Source organism: Petaurus breviceps, unplaced genomic scaffold, assembly GCF_028583685.1.
Source record: "Petaurus breviceps papuanus isolate PSGF00001 unplaced genomic scaffold, PetGlider_PUasm1.0 176, whole genome shotgun sequence".
In the NCBI taxonomy this organism is placed as follows: domain Eukaryota; kingdom Metazoa; phylum Chordata; class Mammalia; order Diprotodontia; family Petauridae; genus Petaurus; species Petaurus breviceps.
In genome coordinates this window covers 5,354,844-5,368,807 of record NW_027185771.1, presented here as the reverse complement: position 1 = coordinate 5,368,807, position 13,964 = coordinate 5,354,844, and the positions used below count along the sequence as shown (strand labels likewise).

The 13,964-nt window shown below is 42.4% G+C and overlaps 1 protein-coding gene across 3 annotated transcripts in view; it reads left to right on the top strand.

Moving 5' to 3' along the window:
• ACSF3 (acyl-CoA synthetase family member 3) overlaps positions 1 to 13,964 on the top strand; it is a 239,209-nt gene that overhangs the window by 132,247 nt on the left and 92,998 nt on the right. For all 3 annotated transcript variants that reach the window (XM_069085545.1, XM_069085544.1, XM_069085546.1), the window contains one exon: positions 3,142 to 3,268. In XM_069085545.1, coding sequence (XP_068941646.1) covers positions 3,142 to 3,268 — 127 coding nt within the window. The remainder of the gene's footprint in view (positions 1 to 3,141; positions 3,269 to 13,964) is intronic.

The following is a 13,964-nucleotide window of genomic DNA, read 5'->3' as shown; positions in this document are numbered from 1 at the left end:
CTGGTGTTAAGGGTTTTTTTTGTTCTGTCATATTCTTTTAAAAAAAATTTTTATTAAAATTTTTTTTTTAGTTTTCAACAATCACTTCCATAAGTTTTAAATTTTCTCCCCCTCTTTCCCCAAGACAGCTTGCAATCTGATATGGACTCTACCCATACATTCCTATTAAATACACTTTCACATTAGTCATGTTGCATAGGAGAATTATAATGAATGGGAAAAACCATGAGAAAGGAAAAACAAAATAAAACAAAGCAAAAAGAAAATAGTCTGCTTTGTTCTGCATTCCAGCTCCATAGTTCTTTCTCTGGATGTGACTGGCACTTTCCATCATGTGTTCTTTGGAATTATTTTAGGTCTTTGCATTGCTGAGAAGTCCTAAGCCTATCAAAATCAGTCCTTGCACATTGTGGCTATTACTATGTACAATGTTCTCCTCTTTCTGCTCGCCTCACTCGGCATTAGTTCATCTAAGTCTTTCCAGGTTTCTCTGAAGTCTGCCTGTTCATCATGTCTTATAGCACAATAGTATTCTATTACATTCATATACCACAACTTGTTCAGCTATTCCCCCATTGATGGACTTCCCCTTGATTTCCAATTCTTGACCACCACAAAACGAGCTGTTATAAATATTTTTGTACATGTGGATCCTTTTTCTATCATGTTCTTCTGGGAGAACTTTGATGTTGAGGTTGTCTCTCTGAATCCTGTCTTCAAGAGTACTATGTTTTCCTTATATAGTGAGCATATTTTCTTTTTGTCGCTTTTTTCTTTTCTTTTGGATTATACTTCACTTCTATATTCCCTATCATTTTCTCTTTCATTTCTTTGGTGAGTCTTTCCAGTTTTTCTATTCTGCCCATTATTTTTGCTATGCAGGCTATAAATTCTGTTCTCCTACTTCTCATTTCTCTTTTGAACCCCTCAGGAACAGCATGTTATGATTCTGTGTTCTCACCTTCCACATGGTCCTCTGTTTCATCAAGGCTGTATCATTCTCTCTCATTTTGCATTATTTATTCATAGATGCCTGAACTTGTTTAATAGAACTGGAGGCTGTAGTTCCTTCTGTTGTCAGTGTTTACCTCTTGATTTATCTACTTGTGCTCAAGATCTTTGGGTTTTCTTCTTCCTAAGATTTTTGGTCATTTTAGGCTCTTCCCCCTCCCCACCCCCCCGGTTTGTTATTCACATGACCTGAAATTGTCTTTCCTAAGTTTCAACAAAAAACAAAGTCCTGGGAAATTTATTGAACATTTATTGAACATTGACTAAAGGAAGATCCTTTAGTCAAAATTGTGGACTGCCGCAGAATGCAAAACAAGATAAGACCCTGAATATGAGCTTTCTTGGGGAAAAGTCAACCAATTAAGGGCAGTACTTGGGAGTTCAGAGCTACATATCTTATTAAGATTCAGTATTGTGGTATCTTCAGTATCGCTCCAGTAATAATATAGATTGTCCTGGCCATGAGTAATTTTGTAATTGGAGGGACAACAAGATCATTTGCTAAGGGGATGAAAGAGATTTTTATCTAGAGTCTATCCATCCATGGTTATAGGGATGAGAAGCAGATTCCCACAGCTCAGAAAACCATCAGCTCTAAATATCAGCCAACGCCAGCTCCTCGACGTCTGTCTTTTCCTTTTGAAATACATCCTGCCATGGTTTTTAATGTTCCAAATACTTGTACCTCCTTCTTTACATTATCCCCATTCCTTTGCTTATGGCCTTCTCTGTAGCTAGAATAAACCCTCCTTTCTCACCGTCATCCCCCATGCCATATTCTTCTATTGAAGTTGCTCCCTTCAAGGCCCAAGTCAGATGTCACCTCCTCTATGAATCCTTTCCTGGTCTCTTCAGGTGAAGGACTCTCCTTCTCCTCATATTTCTCATCCCATTTTTCCTGGGTGGTGGTGGTGGTGATGGTGATGATGATGATGATGATGATGATGATATTGACAGCTTACATTTATATACCAGGCACTTTACAAATATCATCTCATCCTCACAGGAACCCTGGAAGTTAGGTGCAATCATTATCCTCATTTTATGATCAGGGAAACTGAGGCAAGCAACGGTTAAGTGACTTGCCCAAGGTAATACAACTAGTAAGTGTCTGAGGCTGGATTTGAACTCAGCTTTTCTTGACTGTAGGCCCAGAGTTCTATCCAAATGCTGTGATTACTTGTGTGTGTGTATATATAGATGTGTTTTACTTTTCTCCTATTGGATTACAAGTTCCTCTAGAAGAAAGCCTATTTCATGTTTATTTTTTTATCTACGCCAGCTAATGTAATATCTTACATCCAAGTAGTTGGTAGTAAAAGTATAATTAATTAACACATAGTTTCATAATTCATTGTTCTCTTCCTGTGACATGCCTGCACTATTCGTTGTCCCTTACCTGTTGTGACAGTCTTTCCCTCCTCCACTCCCTACTCATGGCCCCTACTCCCTCCATGGCCCAGCTGCTTCCTGGTGGCTAGAGGAGACCCTAGGGGTCATCCCTTCTTTGCATGCTTGGGTTAAATGCTGGGGGCAAGCCATGCCACGTGCTCAGAGCAACATTTGATTTCACAATTGAAGTCCCACAAGCATGGGGAAAAATCAGTTCTCTGATATTAACTGTTCAGGATGAAGCTGCAAGATAGAAATGACAGTAACTGGACCCCCAGTTTATCAAAGGGAGCCAGCAACTATAAAAGCCCATCTATATTGGACAAGCAGTCATGGAAAGAAAAAGCTTAGAGCGACTTTTGTTTTCTTCATTTAAACTCAAAATCTAGCAAGTGGAGGGTATAGAGAGAAGCTGCCCAAGGACTTCTTTCAGATACACAGAGTACTTTGTATGACAGCCCATGGACTCTGGGTGGTTGATTGATTGTAAGCTACCTGAAGGCCATGGGCAGTGGGTGTCCTCTACACCCCACATAGCACTGGAGAGAGTGTCACAGGCTGTAAGCACTCAGTGAGTAAGTGTTCCGCACTGTGGAAGATACACTTTAGATCAGAACCAAACACACCTCTGTGTGACCCATGTTTGGTCGGGCAGGAATGCTTCCTAATTACACAATTCTCTTTCCTTGCCTTGTTTCAACACTAAGGTTCACCTTCTTCCCTCTTACTTTTTTCTAGGTGACTCTGGGCTCAGAGGGCAAAGAAGGTGAACTTTTGGTGAAAGGCCCTACAGTATTTCGAGAATACTGGAATAAGCCTGAAGAAACCAAGAATGCTTTCACACCAGATGGCTGGTTTAAAACAGGTATGGCCCAGGTACTTAGACTGAAAAGAGGATTCACTGAGAGTGGAAAGGGCAGTGACTTCGGCCTGGTCAGAAAGCCCAGGGATGAAATTTGCTGGGTGTGTGATTCTTAACAAGTCCCCTTATTTCTCTGTGACTTCATTTCTTCATTCATAAAATGGGTATGATTGTACTTGTACTACCTACCTTACAAGGTTGGGAGGAAAGTTTTTACACACATACATATGCACACACGTGGTATGGTTTTTAAAATTTTCTAAAATATTTTATTATATTTTTATTTTATTTTAAAATATTTAAAACATTTTTAAAACTTTTTTCAAAGTCCCAAAAGTCTTAGTGCCATTTTAAGCTATTAAGACATATACCTGTATGTTCATATACAAATATATGTGGATGTACATGTATGTCTGCATATACATACAGGATACCCAGAAAATTAGTGCAGTTTTAAGCTTAAAATCTTGTGTGCATGTGCAGATACATGCATATACACATGCACATACATGTACATGCATATATGTGTTAATATGTTCTGATGATAATTAAGAAAAAGGAAGACACTAAAGACTGTCTTGCCTTCTTTGCATTCTTTCTTGGGGATCATCCCTGTGTTCCCTCTCAGAGCATTCTTGAAGAACATAGGCATTTAGTAAGAAAATATTATGACCAGATAAAGAGAGATGACCTAATTCCATGGAGCAAGGTAAATGGAAGCATCTGTGATTGACTCATGTGGGTCCTGTCTAGGGGTTCTTTCTGACCACCAGATTCAAAATGGAAACCACTCCAAGGGCTCCAGCTCTCAAGGTAGCTGGGAACATGACTCACTTTCCATGACAGACACGTTTTCAGAAAAGGGTATGGAAATTAAATCATTTTAGATGCACTACAAAGAACCCTCTTGAAATGCAAGTGATCACCCTGACCCATCCCCAACTCGCTTGTTTCGTAAATTGGTCTTTTCTTACATCAGATGGTGCTGGGTTTGTTTGTTTTTTCAAGTGAGGCAGATCTGCGTGAAATTTTGGTTGTCTCCATTTATAGGTCATTTTGGACTCTAGGATCTGATTGCTCATTGAAAAAGTCAAATTGGTGAGATCAGCTTGGTCCTTATGGGTCATTTCTTAGTCTTCTCTTTTTCTCCCACTCTACCCCATGACCCCAGTGGAATGAGTCTTGTGCCTATTTCTTCATAATATCAAAAGCCTTACACCACAAAGAGCTCCATTCATGCATTCCCTCTGATCTCTTCCTCCCACTAACTGGGATCTAAAACAGTTTTCACCTGGGTAGCACAGAGGATAGAATATTGGACTTGGAGTTACTAAGTTGTTGTTGTTCAGTCATTTTCCAGTCGTGTCCAACTCTCCGTGACCCCATTTGGGGTTTTCTTGGCAGAGCTATGGGAGTGCTTTGCCATTTCCTTCTCCAGCTCACTTTACAGATGACGAAACTGAGACAAATAGGGTTAAGTGACTTACCCAGGGTCACACAGCTGTTAAGTATCAGAGGCTAGATTTGAACTCCAAAAGATGAGTCCTCCTGCCTCCAGGCCAGTCTCCTGTACCACCTGGCTGCCGGGAGTTAGTAGCTTTGTGATCCTGGGCAAGTGATCTAAGCTTTCCTCTTTTATAAAAATGGAGTTAATCATAACACCCACCTCATGAGTTTGATATGAAAATCACCCGAGATAGCCCTTGTACCAAGCACTGTACCAATGCTGGCTATCATCGTCATTATTACGGTTTTATTTAACATTTTCCCATACAGTAAAACCTCTTCTATGCAGCCTAGCAGAGGCAAACCTGATCCATTATTTAAAGTAATGAAGGATGAAGGTGCGTCATGCAACACTTGTCAGCGAGAGTTGAGGAGAAGCCAAGATTAATTTCCATAGGATCTCGGCGGCTGTTTGTTTTGTTCATTTGAGGATGTCATGGCACCTCTGGAATTTACATGCAGCCCTCATTCCTGCCATGTCAGTGCATCCTTTCAACTGGGAGCCTTTGAGAAACATCTGTTTCCAGGCTGGCTCCCAGAGCAGAATGTTCTGGGGGTGCCTCCTCACCCCTCCCTCCATACCTCACACCCACTGCATGAGAAGCTGATCAGGGCCTAGTCCCTTTGTCCATGAGAACAGAATAGTGATGTCAGACATTGGGAGAGAGGTCCAGTATTTTGCCTCATCGCCAGTACCACAATCAGAGAAATGCACCTGCTGTTCATTTGACAAATTGGGTCACAGAATTTTCATTCTGGAGGGGTCCTCGCTCCATGGCCATCTAGTCCAAACTATACCCGCTAAGGAACCACCACTTACAATATACTTTGTAGGTGGTTATCTATTGCAGACTTCCGGTGATGGTGCCAATCCACTTACATACTATATAGCTCTGATCGTTAGGGCCTTTTTCCTGACATCAAGCCTTAATGTCCTAAGTGAGTATCCTTTTACCAGCAGTTGTTGATCCCACAGCCAATAAACTCATACAAAGAAATGGCCACCAATAGGAAGAGGGGCCAGCATTTAGAACAAAAAACTGCCTCAGGGGGGTAGGAGAAGGTTGGTGAGGATTAATCTGATGAACTTTTAGTTCTGTGAACTAAACTATTAGTCTGTGAACTTTTCAAAAAACTATTTTGATGACTCTCAATATAATTGATTTCCCATGTAGTTCTCTGTATCTTATTTTTTGCATTTTCAAATGTAGTTCCAAGAAGGGGCTTCACCAGACTGCCTGAGGGTCATGGCAGAAAGACAACTTAAGAAGCCGGGCTCTAACCAGCTCACACCCCAGAGCTGACCTTGTCCGGCCACTGCCACCACACATAAGGAAATCTCCTAATGGGAAGACAACTGAAAGCCCAGTGCATTCCAGCTTGGAGTCATTTCTTTATAGGGTTTCCATCAGGCTCTAAAGCAAGGGGAGGAAAAGGGAATGCTTCTGAGATTCACTTCACGAGAATCCCAGAAGTTTGCAAGGAAAAGGAGCCATCCTTAACTCTTAAATGCTCTGTGTTCTCTCAGCCCTAGAGAGGAGTTCACTTTTAGAAACTTTGGACTCAAGATGGGTTCTGTAATTACCCTCCCGGTTGCTTCATGCAAAGCTACCTCACTGCTTGAAAAGGGAACTCTGCAAATGAAACCCTAACACCCGCTGTAGTAAGTCCTCCCCCTTCCTACCTTCTGTACCCCAGACATGGTCTTCCTTCCTCTTCCCTATTCTGCCATCAAACAAGCAGTTTGGACCCACTGCAAAGCTGGAGAGGAATTGGGATTTCCTAGTGATTAAAGGTGTATATGTGGATGAGAGAGAGGGGAGTTGGTGGTTGTTGTTGTTTAATAATAAATAATATAGTTTGTACAGCTTCCTTGGAAGAGATTGTTCCCAGTACTCAGGTCTCTCAGGGATTTAGATTACGTTGCTGCTATGGCCAAAACCCTTCCCCTTGCATGACTGCAGCTTGTAGTAAGGGCCAATGAATGAATGCAAGGCCAGGGATAGAAACTCAGGAGAGTGAGAGCCGGGCAGGCTCTCCTTGGATAGCAGGGAATCTCTACCCCTCCTGAAGCCCTCATGAATCTCAGAGCTCCTACCCTAAAACAGGAAGAATACATCCCACTCTGCCTTCCCTTGATGAAGTCCCCCTGAGAAGGGCGACAGATTGGGATTTGCATGTGTCCTTATTTGCTTTCTCTCCCTGCTCTGACCAGACCCCCATCCAGGTACACGCAGATTCCCATGCCCATCTTTCCTCTCTTCCTCTCCTTTCCAGCTCAGCAACTGTGATTAGAGAGAGTTAGAGTGGCCTACTTGGTGAATCACAGCAGGGTGAAAATGAGGAGGGAGAAATATATCTGCCCTCCCTATAAGAGGGTCTGGGCACCCATTTCTTACTGGCTTGAAGTGAAGAGGGATAGGGTTTACTGAACTGGGAGAGGATTCTTTGTAGAGTTGTACAGTGTTTGGAGGATGGATGTTTATAACTAACTCCCAAGGAAAGTGGGCTCAAGACTTTCCCACATACCACCCAAAAATGTGTTATGTATTTCATATATGTGTATGTGTAATATTTGTATTATGAATTTATATAATATCTTATATATGACATACACACACGTGTGTGTGTGCATACACACTGTAGTACTCTGAAGTGCCTAAAAAAAATAGAATGTCACATATGGCAAAATAAAAACACAGATAGCTCCATTCCTAATAGATTTGCCCCAGTACCAGAAGTTCTTTGGTACTTGAAAGCCTCTGGTAAATAAATACCTTTGCATTAATTTATTCCCTCATGCCTCTGTCCATGGTGGTACACTGTTAACTTATTGACATGCATTCTACTCGTATGTCCTGTTTTTCTTTTGTTCATTCCACCTCATTAAAGCAAGCTAATCTAGTGCATACAGAACTCAGCTTTTATTATGATTTTAATTCCATATATAAGAACCATAGCACTGAAACCACTTCCCATTCTCATCTTAGCATATCACTGCTGCAGCATCACAAATAATCCAGAATTGGAAACTTGACTTTCTGGTGTCACTCCCTTTGTGGCCATCTTCCTCATCTTCCTTTATTTTTAACTTCAGATTAAAAAAAAAAACCCTGCAAATGTTTTTTCCTTTAAAAACACTGGAACTGAAACCCTGTGAATTTTGCCAACAGCGAGGTTCAGTGAGTTGATCATGGCAGCAAGCAATGGGAAAATGTGGGGCAGTCAGCTTTAAAAAAAAAATTTTTTTTTTAGTCAACACTCCTGATGAATATTTCAGTTGAAAAGGAATAGCATGCATTAATTATTGTAAAGAGATGTCTTTAGGAGAAAATGATTTTGAAATTCAGTTTAATTTCATTGTAATGCGCTGCAAACAGGAAGGGAGTATGTGTGTTTAATTGGCTCTCGGGGGTAAGGCCTGGAAGATGGCATGCCTTTGTCACAGGCCATTAGCGATACAGACTGCATAATGAGAGAGTACAATCAGCTCACAGCTGCTGGCTCCGACGGGGAGAGAATGATATTAAATAGGAATCAGTATAAATTAAACTTAACCCTTTCCCTGTCCAAATAAAACTTGCAATTCAGAAATACTGAAGGGAGCCAGAGAACTGCAAAAAGAATGATTTCCTAAAGGGGTCACAGAACTGCTGGCTAGCTTCCTCACCTTTCTGCCTGGCCCCTTCTATCTCTCAGGCATTTTGAGAAATATCAAGAGGAATAGTTGTACTTGGCTTTCATTAACCCTTTCCTTGTCCCCAGATTCCAATGAAGCACCAGTCTCTTCCTCAGAAATGAACCTTGTCCTCTTACTGTTTGGTACTCAAGACTAACAGCCAGAATTCTTTCTTCTGACTCTGGATTCTATTCCAAATGCCAGAGGAGAATTGGAAGAGGCCCCTCAACAAAGCCAAGGGTTCCATTTACACTCAGTGAGTCTGGAAAGCAGGGGATTGTCAAGGCATTGAATGGACATGGTTGTCCAGAAGACTGCCAGCATCTTCAGAGCTCCCTAGTTGTTCTGAATGCTGGGGGGCAGATGAGTCAGATGTCCTGCCAAGTGGTTGTGATTATAAGACATCCAGAGGTTGGGGGGAGGAAATAATTTGCTGAGACTAGAGTTACTAGATTTTGTGGGAGGGGCAGGATCCAGTAAGTCAGCCAGAAAAATCTGCTTTCTGCCCCCCCCCAGGCTAAACTATATAGTATATGCTAAGAAATTAGCACAGAAAATCTCAATAAAGGTCACCCAGAGTTATTGAAGGGAAAAGCATGGGGTGAGGGGTAGGGAAGGGAAGAGGTGAATATGGGGAAAGAAGAGAAGGTGAGTAAATAAAAAGGCCATGGCCTAAAATTGGGAAATCTTAACCTGTTTTATATCATGGACTCTTAGAACTCTGGCCTTCTCAGGATAACAGTTTTAAATGAATAAAATAAAATATAAGGAATTACAAAGGAAACCAATGCTATTGAAATATAGTTAGCAAAATTTAGAAAGAAAAAAAAGTTGATGGATCCCAGGTCAAGAACTTCTAATGTAAGGCAGCATGCCTGAGGGAGGAAGATGGCCCCAGATATAACACCATAGTAGCCAGGAAGCCCAGAAGGTGACGTAGCAACTGATTAGTCTGTCAACACAGATACTAGACCATGATGAGAGCAAAATGCAGACTTTTGGAATGTATGAAGCTCCCATACCTGCATGAGACAGCTATAGGGTTCCTTTCTCACTGAACTTTCCACCCAGGGCTTTTTAACATCTTTCCATCCTGCCTCCCCTGAACCCCTGGGTGGATTCCATGAGTGAAAGGGAGAAACAATTCATGATTCAGTTAAGGACCTCAGTCTCTTTGGTTGTGACTTCCCAGAGGTTACTAACTCCATGACAGATGCCGCAGCACCAGGCTCCTGTGGAGCAGTCCCATATGTGGGGCAGCCCTTGCTGTCCTAGGGTGTGTGTCCTTTGGAAGGCCCTTAGTAAGGCACTCACTTTAGCAGAGCCATGCTTTCTTTCATCAGCATAGGGACAACCTCAATTGTAGAGCCTTCACTGCTTAATGGACAATCTTAATGAATGGCTGAGACCAAACATATCCATTACCTTTTGACCAATTGATGAGGATCCTGTCTGAGTTCCACTGGACTAGCCTTCAGACCCCAACCCCACACAATTGCTAGGCTTGGACTGTAAGACTCTCCAGCTAGGTTTATATTCTGCTGGCGTAGCCTTCAGAATCACCTCCAAGTTTCAGAGTAGACCATCGGGGGAGGATTGAGGCAGGTACCGTGGAACAAAAGCCCTTGTGACCTTTACTTCTCCTTACTCTCAGAGAGGAGCATCATTCTTTGTGGAGCTGTTGGGGTTATAGATCCAGTCCTGTGGAACTAAGCCTTACTGGCAGTTTTCCTTGGTCAGAGGGATGGGGAAGCTAGGTGACAGCTGCTGGAGTATTTGCTCCATGGCACCATCACTACAGTCAATGAGGTTTTCCCCAGCCCTGTGGTCATTTTTAAAGGGGCTCAGTCATATGCATCCTGGTCTTCTCCACACCCCTCTGGCTCCCTTGTCACAGTAATGCCCTGTTTTGTTGGGTTTTTAAGCCTACCACCCTCCCCCTCTTCCCCTCATACCCGCACCAACTGCCAGCTCTTGAATCAGAGAAGTGGCTTTACTTCCGATTCTGCAGGTGCCAAACTGTTTTAATGTGTCCCTACTGCTGATGAGAGGCAATTTGAGCATGATCACAGCAAGACCTTCATCTGTGTCAGTCTGTGGCTACATGCTGACATCTAGCCCAACCAGTGTGATCATGGTGGGACACTAACAGCATTTGTTGATAACCCTTCAGGAACATGTGGAAGCCAGCACTTAGCTAGAGGAAGAAGGAGAGAGGAATAAATTTGGAACCAGCATAGGATGTGGTCACTCTATCCCCATAACCACATTTTAGCATACTCATGATCACTCACAACCATTCAGAGGTCAGGAGGTTTAGGATTGACAAGTAATTACTGAATGAAAAACCTTAGGAGTGTTGCCCTCATTCCATCTCAAGTTAGATCTTCGAGGGGACTGGGAGAGTGACCATTCTCCAGAAATCAAGATATTAATGACTGGGTGACTGAGGAGGAGCCTAAGAAATGGAAGGCAGCTAAAAGAAGTGGAAGAGAAAAAGCCTGCAAGTTCCAGGGTGCCACCCTCATCATTTTAAGAGATCAGTCACCAAAAATGAGAAAGAGGAGCTACAGTCTCACCCATCCTTCCAACTTATTTTAATAAGTTCAGACTCTAATTACATTTCACTCTAAGGTTAGTCTTCCTGACTGTTCAAATTCTGCAGCTCAGTTGGTACTGTGGAAGTTTCTTTAAGTCAGAGCTTTGTTCAGATGAAAGTGGGGGGGGGGCCTAAATTTTGCCTCCAGTTTTAAGCCAGAGCTTTGTAGAGGCTCTGGGATAACCTCATGGATGGTTGTGACTCTCACTCAGATTTTGGCCAGTGGAGGCAGGCTTCCATTCAGTCCATTAATACCTCATCCACCGGAGTTATTTGTGGCTATTCAGATTAATTAAGGGATTTTGCCCTTTTGCTGCAAGGAATATTCCTTTGGACAGTAAATTGTAATTTAGGAATTCAGCAAAGATGTAGACTTGAGATCACCTATGTAATGGGAAGCCTACATGTTAGAGATCCATAGGTAATCAATCCCCATTCCTCCTTATTAGCCAGTGGTCTTGACCTGCCCATAACATTTCGTCCCAGAGACACTAGCTAGTTGTCCAGTGAAGTAAGGAGAGTTTGGGCTTTTCTCTTGGCCTCTGACTTACCTGGGAAGGCTCTGAAGAGCCAAACAGGGAGAGTGACAAGGACAAAACAGATTTCAATGGTAGAAAGAGTTCCAGGAAGGAACTTTTACTAGTGCAGGTCAGCATCTTTTCTGCAACTTAGAACCTTGGAGAGTTTCCCAAGGAGCTGCAATGTTAAGGGACTTGCCCAGAGTCACACAATTAGTATGTGTCACACTGTCGCTCAAGCCTGATCACCCCAAATTTACAATGGGAAGCTGAGCCAGCAGACCTGGACCAGCTGCAGAGGCTGGTCCCTGCTTAGTTAAGAATTGGTTGTATGATGCTTCTTCCTTATCTAAGGATCTGGGAGGAGAGTGGTGGTGGATAAAATTCCATTTACTCTGGCAGAAGGAATGATTTCTCCCTTTTGTTTAAGAAGAGCCCATTCCATCCATTCTCTTCTCTTGCCTTTTGTGGTTGTGGTTCACCCCTGCTAACATAAGGCACATAAGTAAGGGTTTTCCTAAGGACTTGCCTTTGAGATTTCCAAGGCACAAACCTAGATGATTCTTACCACTCACTTCCCTGGGAGCCTCCCCTCATCAGAGGGAAGAGCATGGGAAATTAATGCATCTGAAACAGATCCTTCATTCCATGGTCTCTGAAGACTCAGGACTACTTAGCAATAACATCCTTCATTTCAAACCCCTTTAGTCCCAAAGCCTTTCATGTCTCTTTTGAAATTCACTTAGAATCTCGACATCTTGCCTCAACTTGTGAGAAGGCAGAATTAGAGATGACTGCGGCTTCTTTCTGATGGTGCCCCTTCCACCACCATCACTGTCAGCCTCACTAGTTGGGCAGCATCAGATCTCTGCCCATTGTTTTTCACAAAGCATTAAGGAAGGGAACATTCATTAGATAAAAGCCTGGCATAGAGCAAGCAGGTAATAAATGCTTATTGATCAGTTCTGCATTGGTTCTGTTGTCTAGCATTTGTACCTATCTCCAATGAGACAGCCGCTTTGGGGGCAGCATTTCTACCCCCGTTCAGTTCAAATTCATAAACTGCTTTCACTTTTCCTATAGGCCAGTGATGTCTGCTAGGACGTTCCTGGGGTCCATATGTAGGTGTATAGAAAGGGATGGGCATGGGAGACCAAGAATCCACATACACCTTTAGGTTGTGCAGCCTAGGGGCGGCTAGGTGGCACAGTGAATAGAGCACCGGCCCTGAAGTCAGGAGGACCTGAGTTCAAATATGGCCTCAGACACTTGACACACTTACTAGCCATGTAACTTTGGGCAAGAAGTCACTTAACCCCAATTGCCCTCCAAAAAAAAAAAGCGCAAAAAAAAAAAAAAGATTGTGCAGTTTTTAAATGTTTAGTTGTATTTTTGTTCCCCTGAATTAGCCATTTCTTGATCTTTTCATTTTCTTCCTTTTTACTTGTCTCAATAATAAACCCCTCTTTCTTCACCCTTAGAAACGTAAAGTAGAGAATGTCGTTAACAGCTAGCATTTATATAACTCTTTAAGATTTGCAAAGTGCTCTACAATTTTTATCCTCGCAATAACCCTGGGAGGTAGGTGGTATTATTATCCCCATTTTATGGGTAAAGCAAAACAGACATTAAGTGACTGAATATCTGAGACTGGATTTGAACTCTGGTCTTCCTGACTCCAGAATCTCTGTCCATTGAACCACCTATATAGAAAGAAATCCAAAGGAAGTGCAAGAAGGAACAAGAAGAGCTGAGAGGCAACATGGCAAAATGGAAAACATGTTTGACTTGGATTTAGGAAAGACCAGAGTTTAAATCCCAACTTGGACACTTGCTAACTGTGTGACCCTAGATGAGTCATATTAATCCTCCTGAGTCCCAGTTTCATTGTCTTCAAAATGCAATGATAATTCTTTTACTACCTACCTCATAGGGTAGTAGGTAGTAAAGTGATTTGTAAAGAAATGGAAATGGTTACCTTTAGTGCTTCAGATGGGTGCTATGCAAGACTGTCACTGATTAATGACATAAGTAGAAGAGAAAAACCCTGCAAGTTCCAGGGGCCTTCCCCACATTTAATGTGCCATCCTCATCATTTTAAGAGATTAGTCACCAAAACATGAGAAAGACGAGTGACAGTCCCACCCATCATTCCAACTCATTTTAATGAGTTGGAATGTGATTTATCTTTTGCCTTTAGCCTTGGGAAACAGAGTAGGTGGGTGGGAGGCTCTGTGTTCTCTTGCATTTGGTAAAGCACCTTCATGCTGGATTAAAAAGCACAATAGGTCTAGTCCGATCAGCCATGAAAATCCATAGGCACTGGTGCCACTTAATGGACTAAGGACATCTGTCATTGCTATTGCTACTGCCCAGCCATAGAATAACAGGCTGGGG